General features: G+C 49.1%; 1 protein-coding gene across 1 annotated transcript; it reads right to left on the bottom strand.

Annotated features, from left to right (window-relative positions):
- Positions 1-5,886: 5,886 nt before the first annotated feature.
- On the bottom strand, positions 5,887-6,889 carry ARL11 (ARF like GTPase 11). Its single transcript, XM_021269343.4, has 2 exons — positions 6,747-6,889; positions 5,887-6,636 (listed from the first exon to the last, which is right to left on the bottom strand). Exon 2 carries the CDS (start codon positions 6,624-6,626, stop codon positions 6,039-6,041), a length of 588 nt encoding a protein of 195 aa, XP_021125018.2. The 5' UTR covers positions 6,627-6,636; positions 6,747-6,889; the 3' UTR covers positions 5,887-6,038.
- Positions 6,890-11,137: the final 4,248 nt, after the last annotated feature.

Below are 11,137 nucleotides of genomic sequence, written 5' to 3'. Positions count from 1 at the left end.
CTCAGCCCTTGTAATCTCCACATGCCATGGCCCTGCTGAAGTGAGCCAACGTGGTTTTTGGCTGTACCTCGCTGACAGCAGCATGAGCCCAAACGTCCGCGTGCGCTAAGTTTCGCAGGGGTATCGGTACCCAGGGAGGAGTTTTGGGGAGATCTCAGCCCCAGCTCTGCGCTCATATTATAAAACCTGATGGAAAGGGGAGAAATCTCTCCTTGCAGTTTTCACACCTTTAGCTGTATTTGGTATTTTAGCCAACTTCTGACCTCTTGAAATACTGCAGGAGTTCTACTTGCTTAACCAGTTGCATTTTTGATGATAATGTAAAGGAAAAAAAAAAAAAAAAAAAAAAAAAAAAGCTATTTGGCACTTAACGATGGGAGAGAAAAATCTGAAAATGCAAATCCTACAGGCTTCAAAACCGAAGGTTGTTAAATTCTGGGATTATTCTTGGCATAAACCTGTGGATTGCTTCCCAAGCCTGACATTTGCTGCTGATGTCCTTGCTCTGGAGCTCCCTTTGGTGCAGTGCAGGGCCCCAGCACCAAGGGTCAGCACCTTATAAAGAGCCCAGAGCTTGCCTGAAGGTTCATCAGCCTCACCACGGCCCTGCATGGATCGTGGTGGTTATCAGCACAGCTCCTGGGGGACATCTCCAGCTTTCCAGCACCGCCAGCTCTGCTGGAAAACATCTTTCCCACCAGCTGGGTAACGAACAAACTCCCACAGGAGCCACGTGGGAGTTAAAGGTAAAGCTCTTTACCTTCTCAAACCTGGAGTTGAAAGGAAGGGTTGGATGGGGTTTGGGGCAACCTGATCTGGTTTAAAAATCAAAATCACAGACTCTGTATAAATAAACTGGAATCCAGGCGGGATGGGACAAAACCAAAACACGTGGACTTCTTCATTTCCTTGACTCCATCGTTGACACCTTCAACGCGGCAGCCTGTTTTCATCGCTGTTGTTTCACAGCTGAGCTTTCCTGCACTGCCCTTGGGTTTTAGGGTTTTGGGGTGTGTTTTTTCTTCTGGATGTATTATTTATTTTATTCCTTTATCGCTTTTTCATTTTGAAAAGGTTGATGTTGCTTTTATAGCAGTACTTGCACTAGTATATATGCAGTCCTGAACCCCACACCAAGTAAATTCTTGGAGGCCCTTCCCTTGAGGGTATTTTCTTTCCTGGAGCCCATCACCTTCAAGGAGACAGCAATGAGCTCCGTGAACTTCCACCACCAAAACGGAATAGCAATCATTTAATTAGGATAAATCTGCTACGAAGAAGACAATGGCAACCATTCAAGGCTCTGGTTTGACACATCCACAGCCCCCAGAGGTGTCTTCAAGAGCTTGGTGGCACCGTAGACGTTGTCCCCATCTCTTTCAGGGCAGCTCTGGAGGCTCAGGACCCATGCTTGCAGCTCCAAATCTGCTCTTTGCTGGTGATGGTCCTGGGGTCGTGGCATGGAGCTGGGCATCCTGCTCGAGCACGGGTTGGACCAGATGTCCTCCAGAGGTCCCTTTGGACCTCAGCCATCCTCTGATTCTGGGATGGGTCTCACCTTGTCTTACAGAAACAGGAACATCCGACACATTTTGCTTCCCCGTTGGCCTTCTCCCACCCAAACCAGGGAGCGATGCTTTCTCCACTTTTGTGGATGCTCAACACTTCCAACTAGTCACAGTGCTGTGCTCCTCCTCCACCCTTGAATGGCTTTTTTTGAGAGATCTGATGGGTTTCCTAATCACTGGATGCTGAGACCCCTTCTGCAGATTGCCTGATGGGGAGCACCACAACCAAGTCCATCCTCCGAGCAGCTTTTGCTTGGTTTCTCCTCCATTTCAAGGTCTTTTGGCTCATTATTTCTGTTCTCTGTCTCAGGTCCATTTTGCTTTCCCAAGCCTGGCTTTCTCTGCAGATCCATCCCTTGCTTTCTCCTGGTGCTGCTCAAGCAGAGAGCTCGTGGAGAGCAGCAATGGCTGTGATACACGGACAAAGCTTGTGAAACAGGCAACATTTGCTCCTGAAGGCAATGAAAATGATGAGTTGCAAAGCATGTATCTTTCTCCATGAGCAGAAAAAGCCCTCAAGTCAGTCTGTTGGCTGGGAAAAAGCGGTACATGAAAGAAAAATGCTCTCAAAGCAATGCCATGGCTGTTAGACCTCCTCCTGCTTGGGACGTGAGGGTCCCGGCCTGCCCTGGGATGGTGTTTTTCTTCCCAAGAAAACCTCCCGTTTGGTCTTTCCAAAGAGATTTCCCCCTGTTATGAAACTTGGCTTGGGACTGCACGGCTTTGGCCTCTCACTGCGGGAACTGGTGGCTTCGTGAGCCTGGCATGACAGTGGTTTGGTTATAAATAAATAAATAAATAAATAAATAAATAAATAAGTGAATTTAAGAATAGTTCATCAGCCATGTGATGGCTGATGAACTCAGGGAAGTTTTTTCTCATAGCAATTATCAGACAAGAGGTCGATCATGGCTTAAATGCCATGATCAGGCATCAGGAAGAAGATTAGAGGAGAGCCAATTAATTAACCCCTCTAAATGCCAGAGTGTTTTTAGCCGTAGTTTGTCATTTGCATGGCTGGTTTTCAATGCCACTTGGCAGCGGTGTTAGCGTTTTCAAGAGGTGGTGGCACATGTGGTTTCACCCCCTGTTTGTCTCAGTGAGTTACATGTGGTGAATCTTTATAGGTGATATTTCAGGGTTTATTTAAGAGGAGGAAATTAACATACAGCTGCTAGGCGTATTGAAGTGGTAGCAATGCCATTTCACTGAATTACACAACCTATTTTCTAACTTCTTTATTTTCCCAATCTATTCTTCTGTGTTGTATCTGGAAAAATATATATTTAAAAATAAAAAAATAAAGGCAGGGACACCTCCCACCAGCCCAGGTTGCCCAAAGCCCCATCCAGCCTGGCCTTGAGCACCTCCAGGGATGGGGCAGCCACAGCTTCTCTGGGCAGCCTGTGCCAGGGCCTCACCACCCTCTGAGGGAAGAATTTCCTCCTAACATCTAAAATCTTCCTTCTTTTAGTTTAAAACCATTCCTCCTTGTCCTGTCATTATCTGACTGAGCAAAGAGTCGCTCTCCATCTTTTTATAAGCCCCCTTTGAGTATTGAAAGGCTGCTGTGAGGTCTCCCAGAGCCTTCTCTTCCCCAGGCCGCACACCCCCAGCCCCCTCAGCCTTCCCAGGAGAGGAGCTCCAGCCCCTGCCCACCCTCATGGCCCTCCTCTGGCCCCGCTCTCCCAGCCCCACACCCTCCCTGGACGCAGCACTCCAGGTGGGGCCTCACGAGGGCAGAGCAGAGGGGCACAATCCCCTCCCTGCCCTGCTGCCCACACTGCTGGCTGCTGCCTGGCTTTTTGGCCACCACAGCCCCAAATCCCTCTCCTCAGGGCTGCTCTCAGTGAGCAGCAATGTCTGTGATACAGGGACACCACTCATCACCGGCCCCCACCCGGACACGGAGCCATTGGCCACCAGCCATTGACCACCACACTCACCAGTACGATTCGTCTCAGTGGAGCAGTGACTGGGCAGATGGATGCACAATTATGGATTTTGGTGAACTGAAGTTGCTGTAAACTTCAATATGTACCAGGAGGTCTCTGAAGGTCTCCCAGACCTTGCTATCCTATGACTTGGCCACTTCTGACCAGAAGTTTTTAGCCACCAGATTTGAAGTATTTGGTGCTTGCTGTTGTGTGAGCATTGGATTAGGACAGGGCAGGAGTGGGTAGATTTGCTTGTTTTCAGTTGCTTTGCAACACGGGAGGAAAGAGAGGATAATTAGAAGTGAACTCTGTGCTGCTGTTTGGAGCAGCGTGGCCCAGCATCATTTCATCAGGCTCCAACAAGGGCGTGAGCGAGCGGGGCAACGTGACCGAGAGCCGAGCAACGCCTGCTTCCAGAAAGCAAGGGCAGGCAGTCACATGCTGCCCCACGGGATGCAGTCTTGTGCCAAACCCCTCCTTCAAGGGACGTGAGGACGCTGTCGGGAACGGGGATGTTGCCTAAATCTGCTTCGGGCCCTGCCACGAGAACCCCTCCTTCACCACTTCCCACTTTGATAGTTTGATGTGTAATTGCTGATCTCTACCAAAGGCTCGCGGTCACCTCTATTTGCTGCCCCCTTTGTGTCTTGAAAGGGGCAAAAAAAAAACCACTCCTGGGGGAATATGAAGGCTTCAGAGCCTTTTTTTAACCACCAGCAGACAATTTTGGAGAGTCAAATGCACGCATCAAGAGCCAGCTAAGAGTAAAGCAGCAGCACGACAACTCTTCAACACATGCTGAGTTTAATATTGCAGATCCCAGACCCTCATGATCGATACTCCGTTTGGTACCATGTGAGATGCGGGACCGAAACACCAGCAAACTGAATGAGGAGTCACTTTTGACACAGCAATTGGATTTTTGTGTTGCACCTCCAGGCCCGCTGCTCCACGTGGCCGGAGGGGCCCCTGAGAAGATTCGTCCTCTCTGTGCACTGGAGATGGGGCTGCACAGATAACCTGGGTTCGTTCATCTCCATCTCCATACAAGTGCATGTTTTTGCCTTACAAAAACCTCTTCATCTGGTTCCGACAGTCAAGAACACAACAAGTGCTTGGGAAACGCGTGTTAGAAGTCAATGGTGGCCACCCCCAAGCCGAAGGCAGATCAGCCTGCTTATATTAGCCACAAATACACGAGTATTTAAATACAAAAGTATTTAAAGACATGATTTTGTCCTCCTTGTCATTCACACAGGTTTGCTATAGAGGTTTTTACAGTTCAGTGCTACTTACGGGTACTCATGATCACTCAGGCCAGACCAACACTGGAGCACTCTTTTATCACACATAACAGTTATTATATTTTATATATTAACACAGCTACAAATTGTGACTCATTTGGAAGGACATCTTTTATTGAGACCTTCCCCTGAGTGGTTTGTTGTGCCCTGCTCCTTCAGGAGTTTAGACAGGCCCTGTGTCCCGGCTGCTGCCTGCTACGAAGTGAGGCTAATCACAGCACCAGAGGCAGCTGGATGGTGAATGCCGTAAGAGCCATGAAATGCACTGGTATGAACAGCAGAAGGCTTCTTTGTGCATTTTTCTTTGGTGATTCTGGGCTGAATAAGTTCCTTCCCGAAAGCAGCCGACTGCTGCTGCCTAAAAATGTGGTATCCTCTCTCGATCTCCTTGCCCCACTGCTTTCATTCATTGCATCGTGGAGTAGGGTTACCACTAAGCTTCTTAACTTTAACCCTAATTAAGAGAATTTTGGGTGTGGGGCACCCTCCAGGCACCCATTTCATAGGTCCTTCCTCCAGCAGGCTCAGTGGGATCAGACACAGACCTCACTGGGTCCCTGGCCCTGCTGTGAGCATCCAGGGCCGGGAATTTCGGCTGCCTGGAGCAGGGTGAGCATGGAGAGCCCTTTGGCTATCAGCCTGCCCACGCTGGGCCACCTCCTGCGGAGTGGTTTCACCTGATTTCAAACCATCTGAGAGGGGGGGCTTCCCCTCAACCACCACGAGGATATTCAGAGGTTGTGTTTCCACGCACCTAGAACTTGGGTTTGACTTCCTTATATTTAAAGAGAACACGAGGGAAGTTAGGCACCATTTTCCTGCAAACGGTATTCAATAAAAATAAGGAATGGGAAAGAAAGGCAAGGAATTAGTAAGTACACATCCTGGAACAGCATCACAACATCTAATCCTGTCTCGCTTCCACGGTTTGAAGGTTACACCCATGGGTGCTGCACTGAGGCCGCTGTTGGAAGTCCTGCTCCATCAGGATAGCTGCATCAGGGCTGGGAGGAAAGATAAAAATCCCTCGTGGGCTTCTCTGCCAAACATGCAGGTGGCGAGCATCCGAGAAACGGATCCCAAAATGCTCCTGCTGGGTGTTTCTCAGCACGACGTGTGCCAGCTGCAGGTCTGCTCCTTTTGGGGGGTGCCCAGAGCCTGGCATCCTGCTGGCAAACCCCACGCAGGGTCCACCCGAGCTCCAGCTCCGTGCTGGCTCCACCTCGGGCTCACCCGAGGGCTTGCCTCCTCTCTGCTGGACCAACAAGGGATGGGCCGCGCTGCCCCGCGCCCCTCAGCAGCTCACCCAGGACCCCCAGAGCCTCCTGCAAGCCCTGCCCGGTGAGGGCACTGCAGCCCCGCAGCACCCACGGGTGCCCCATCAGCCGCCCCCGCTGCAGCCGCTGCCCCAGCTCAGCAGGAGCCATCGCCCCGGGCACCTCCTGCTTGTTGGCCAGGAGGAGGACGGGGACACCGGCCAGGCTGGGGTGGTCCAGGGCTTCCTCCAGAGCCTCCAAAGCTTCAGGAAGCCGGGCCGTGTCCGTGCTGTCCAGCACGAAGAGGAGGATGTTGGTGTCCTCCAGGTAGTGGGGCCAGCTGGCCCGGAGGCTGCTTTGTCCCCCGACGTCCCAGAGGGTGAAGGGCAGGCCGCAGGGCGTCCGCAGGGACTCCACGTTGAAGCCCACAGTGGGGCACGTCTCCATCGCCCGGCTGCTCTTCAGCCTGTAGAGGAGGGTGGATTTGCCGGCGAGGTCGAGCCCCAGCATGACCACCCGTGCTTCCCTCCTGCGCCAGCCTTTGGAGATCAGCTTCCCCATTGAGATCCCGCTGCAAACAACAAGGAAAAAAAAAAAAAAGAAAAAAAAAATAGGAAAAAAAAAGGGTACTTCCTGGGTAATATCAGTCAATAACAGAGCACTCAGTTGTGCTTTGCTTACGTTTGCTGAGCAAAGGCTCGGGCAGCTTGTTGCTCCTCTCCTCTTGGCAGCTAGGACGAGGCAGAGCTCTTATTTTGGAGGCGTGGAGCAGAGCCAGGCGCCTGCTGCCTCCCAGGCTCCATCGCCACCCGCAGCCCTCAGCAAGGGCCGCGTGGTGCAGGAAGAGGTGGGGAGGCAGCAGGACACGTTGTTTCCTTCGCATCACCGCCAGAAATACACGGGCTTTTGTTCATTGGCTTCTGGAGGGGAAATCCACCCCCGGCCGGGCAGGAGGAAACCGGGTTTCAAGCACGGGGTTGCTCTGGGAATTTGCTGAATCACAGCTCAAGGGTGTGGGCAGCACCGACGGGTTTTCAGTCTTGGGCTTGCACAAATCCGATCCAGCATCAGCTTTCGCTGCCTTCCTCCCCGCATCGCACTGGGCTGTAAGGGCTTCGTGACAGGTATTTTGTGAAACCCATCACGAAACACCAGTGGGTCCAGCGGGCTGCCCCTTGAACCTGCCACGCTCCTCCTGCCTTCGCTGCTGACCTTCTCCGAGGCTTGAGTTGTTCATTCATAAAACTGATTTATTTAAAGGAGACTGGGATGTAGAGACGGGAATCAAGGGCGGAGATCCTGCCATCCGACAAACAGCTATTTGGAAGATGTTGCAATGGGCTTTGATTGCATCACCCTCGAACACACCACAGAAATAGGCTTCTTCTGTATATTAAAAAAAAAAAAAAAGGAAGAAGAAGAAATAAAGCAGAATAAAGAATGCAACTAACGCAACCAGGGTGCAGTTTTATTGAGGATTGCTTTTAGGTTTTGTGTGACAGAGAGCAGATTAATTCATGGGCAAATAGAGAGATAGAGGGAACTCTCTCCCTATATATATATATGTTTTTTTACATTTTCATACCCCTGGTATTGAATTGTAGTCTGTTTTCTTCCCCCCTGCCAATCGTTCCAGACACGGGGTGCAGAAGATCCTTGCAGAGTCCATTCCACCCACAGCTACGTTATGAGAGCATAATCTTCCAATAAATAATACATGGGGGCAAGTGCAGTTTTGTGCGAGAAAGGCTGGGAGAAAAGAAAGTCAAAGCAGACGAGACAAGCGCCGAGAGGTCCTGTTGCTGGAGCAGAAAGGCGAGACACTAAATAATTCACAAACTCTGCTCCGAGGAGAGGGCAGCCCTCACTCCAGCTACCTCTTGTGTGGGCAGAACAAATGGTCTCGCCTCGCCGGTGGTTCCCTCTGGAGCCCACCTCGCTTCAGGGCTAGACGAAGATACCCTTAGCAGGGCTGTCCAGGTAACCTTCGTGCCACGATGTAGACATGCATAGACAAGAGGATCTCAGCCCAGCAAAAGCAGGCTATGCCTCCATCTCCAGACCTGAGATGTTGAAAATCAGTGTTGATGGGTAGCTGCACGAACCAGCCGCCGAAGCCAAGGGGCCTCTTCCTGAGCCAGAGTCCCGGAGGTTCAAAAGCTGGCTGAGAGCACACCAAGAGCACTGCAACGCAGCCTCAGGCTTTGACAGGCTGGAGGAAAGCCTGTGGTGACGTCTCTTCACGACACGTGGCTTCCCAAAGTCGTTGACCTACTTCCAAAAGTTTGGTGACAAGATTCACGTGATAAAGTTCACAGCAGACATTGGGCACCTGCCCTTCACATGCCCATCAAGCCTTTGGGACAGTTGGTCCTACCTCAGCTGAAATCTCTCCTGGCCCCAAAACCCAGCACATCCCCAAAATTTTGGGTTTCCTTGCTGAGCACTGGCTGGTGATTCTCCAGCCCATGAGTGCTGCTGCGATGGGGCTGCCCCCTTCACAGACCATCCCCAGCTGCCTTTTTCCTCCATAAATTGGCATAGGGCTGCACTTTTCTGTCTGTACCACTGTGACTCTCATTCCAGGTCCTTCTTCTTACCTCTTAAGCTCACCAATCTCTTCTTCCTTGACCCTTAACACCTCAGATCTGTCTCCTCAGGGTGATTCAAGACTGAGTTTCTTCAGCTTTCTATCCTAATGCTCTCACTTCCCTTTCCGACACCATCTATTAGCCCTTCCTCTTATGGTTAGCCTCTATCTCAGATCAGGTCATGCGTTTCATGCTGTGTGCTGCATACTTGCTGTCTACACCTTAAAAAATAGTTAAAACTCTATCTATAACTCTATCTTAAAGTGCCTGAATCTCAACTCTTCCATTATTCTTAGATTTTTTATGTGTAAAGAAAAAAAATAGCAAAAATTGGTACACTTACAAAAATATGAATGTTAAAAAAAAAAAAAAAAAAAAAAAAAAAGAGTCTTACTCCATCCTCCAACCTACAATGGACGGTGTTTGCTCCTCCGTCCATATTTTATTTTATTTTTTGTATTTCCTCAGTTGCTGTTGAGGCAGCCCTACACAGGATATCTAATGCTGCATAACCACACTGCCTACTTACTTGCAGTAGGTGTACTATAGGTAATACCTCTCCTGAATCTGTTAATACTACAGGAAGCTAAAATTACAGCTTGGAGGTACGCTGAGGCTCATCTCAGAGAGAAGGAAGCTCTGCTTTGAAATACACAAATCCAGCTTCAACACCTTTCCATCTGACACATCAGAGGAGAGCAAAAACCTGCGACGATCGCTCTCTTGCACTTCATCTGGCTCTCCACGGAGTGTCACTGTTAGCTCGCACATCTCGCAGTGGGCAGCCCATCCCCAGAGGCATCAAACAGCTGCTGCCAAACCTCCAGGGCTGGAGATCCCTGCTTGGATGAGGGGAGGACCTCCTTTGGCACCCTTCCGTGGCAGGATCGCTTCAAAACGGATTTTGCTGAACAGCTGTAGGTGTATTTAGTGAGCCTATGCTTTCACATCTAGAGAAAGCTGATGAGGAGGTCTGCAGAGCAGAGTGGAATAAGGCGCCAGCTGTGCGTAGGGGATATCCAGCTCCAGATTGTTTTCCTATCAGCTGGCACCATGTGCTAGGGCTCTGAAGTCTGAATGAAAGCAGCTAAGCAAGTGATGGAAAGCACAACTCTGAACAAAGAGGAGAAAAGCATTCTGAAATTTTTCTTTCAGCATCCTTTAACAGGTCATTGACAGCTGCCAGCATCACTCTCCTCACGGTGGTCGCTTACAGAGCTGCAGATACAGGCAGGCATTTTCATCTAAAACTGACAAAAGGTTATAAATTCTACTAAACTTGAATTTATCTATGACTATGGCACTTTGAGGTCCCATTTCAACAATGTGCACCTCAGAATGAATCTGCTGATTCGAGTTACATTACGGTTCGGGGTGTAATTCAATGCCATGCTATTGTTTTGTATCTCCAATGCTTTGAGTTTTGTCACTTGAGAAAAGGACTTCATAGTCATCTGCGATGACATCTGCCTAGTCATCTGCTGTCAACATCGTGAGATGGAAGCTGAGGTGGTCAGTGCAAGAGAGATACTGGCATCTGAGCGAACTCATCCAAGTCAGCAATGAGTTACATCGGCAGTACGTCGTGATAAGCAGTAATTGCTACAGAATAATAATAAAAAGTCTCTGGAAAGCACTTTGCCTGGTTGAGCTATTTAGTGCTTTCGTAACATTTCCAGTCTGTCAAAACTTTTCCAAGAAGGATATAAGATTTCATATCCCTTTTCCTTCTAGAAAAAAAAAAAAAAAAGAAAAAAAAAAAGACTTTTTTTTTTTTTTTGCTATTGTTGGCTTCTATAAAAAGCCTAGAAGAAAGAAAAAGAACAAAGACTAGTAAGTAGCATTCACTATGTTATACAGTGACTTCTGCTCCACTCAGAGCACTTTTTTTTAGCTGTAAAGCTCAGACATCGTATAAACTAACTGCAACTACTGTGAGGTGCTTATGGACTTCATGTACCTGCTGACATTAGCAATAACTAATGACAAGAAACCTAAACCCATGTGAATAAAAACTTTGACTGGGGGATGTGTATCAGTACATGTTTAAACAACTGGGTTTCCATATAGTATAAATAAGCGGGTCTTTGATACTGCACTAAATAGGATCAAAGCTCTGTTTACACAGCTCCACCTTCTCACCACTTCCTAGCAGTGTCAGGGAAGGCAGCTATTCTAAACAGATGATTTGTTTCCAGAGCCACCAACATGAGCAGAAATGCAATGCACTGCATTTCTGCACTGCATGAGCAGATATGCACTGCTATTTCTCTGGCAAAAGGGAAACCATTGGTGTATGTTTGGGTTTCCAGTTGCAGTTCCCCTTCTGCTTCTTCCCTTGGAGGCTCTCACCACACTTTTCCACATAACTTCTTATTTGTGCTTTCCATTTTTGTAGCTGGAGCTGTTGCACAAGCTATTCAGCAGTCTTCCTGAGGCCAGCTGAAGTGGCCACTCAGCAGTGCAGTAAGCAGAAACTTG

The sequence above is a fragment of the Anas platyrhynchos genome, chromosome 1 (assembly GCF_047663525.1).
Source record: "Anas platyrhynchos isolate ZD024472 breed Pekin duck chromosome 1, IASCAAS_PekinDuck_T2T, whole genome shotgun sequence".
NCBI lineage: Eukaryota > Metazoa > Chordata > Aves > Anseriformes > Anatidae > Anas > Anas platyrhynchos.
This window is presented reverse-complemented; position numbering and strand designations above follow the sequence as displayed.

Coding starts and splice junctions, on each gene's coding strand:
- ARL11 (XM_021269343.4), bottom strand. CDS start 6,626: ATGGGGAAGCTGATCTCCAAAGGCTGGCGCAGGAGGGAAGCACGGGTG.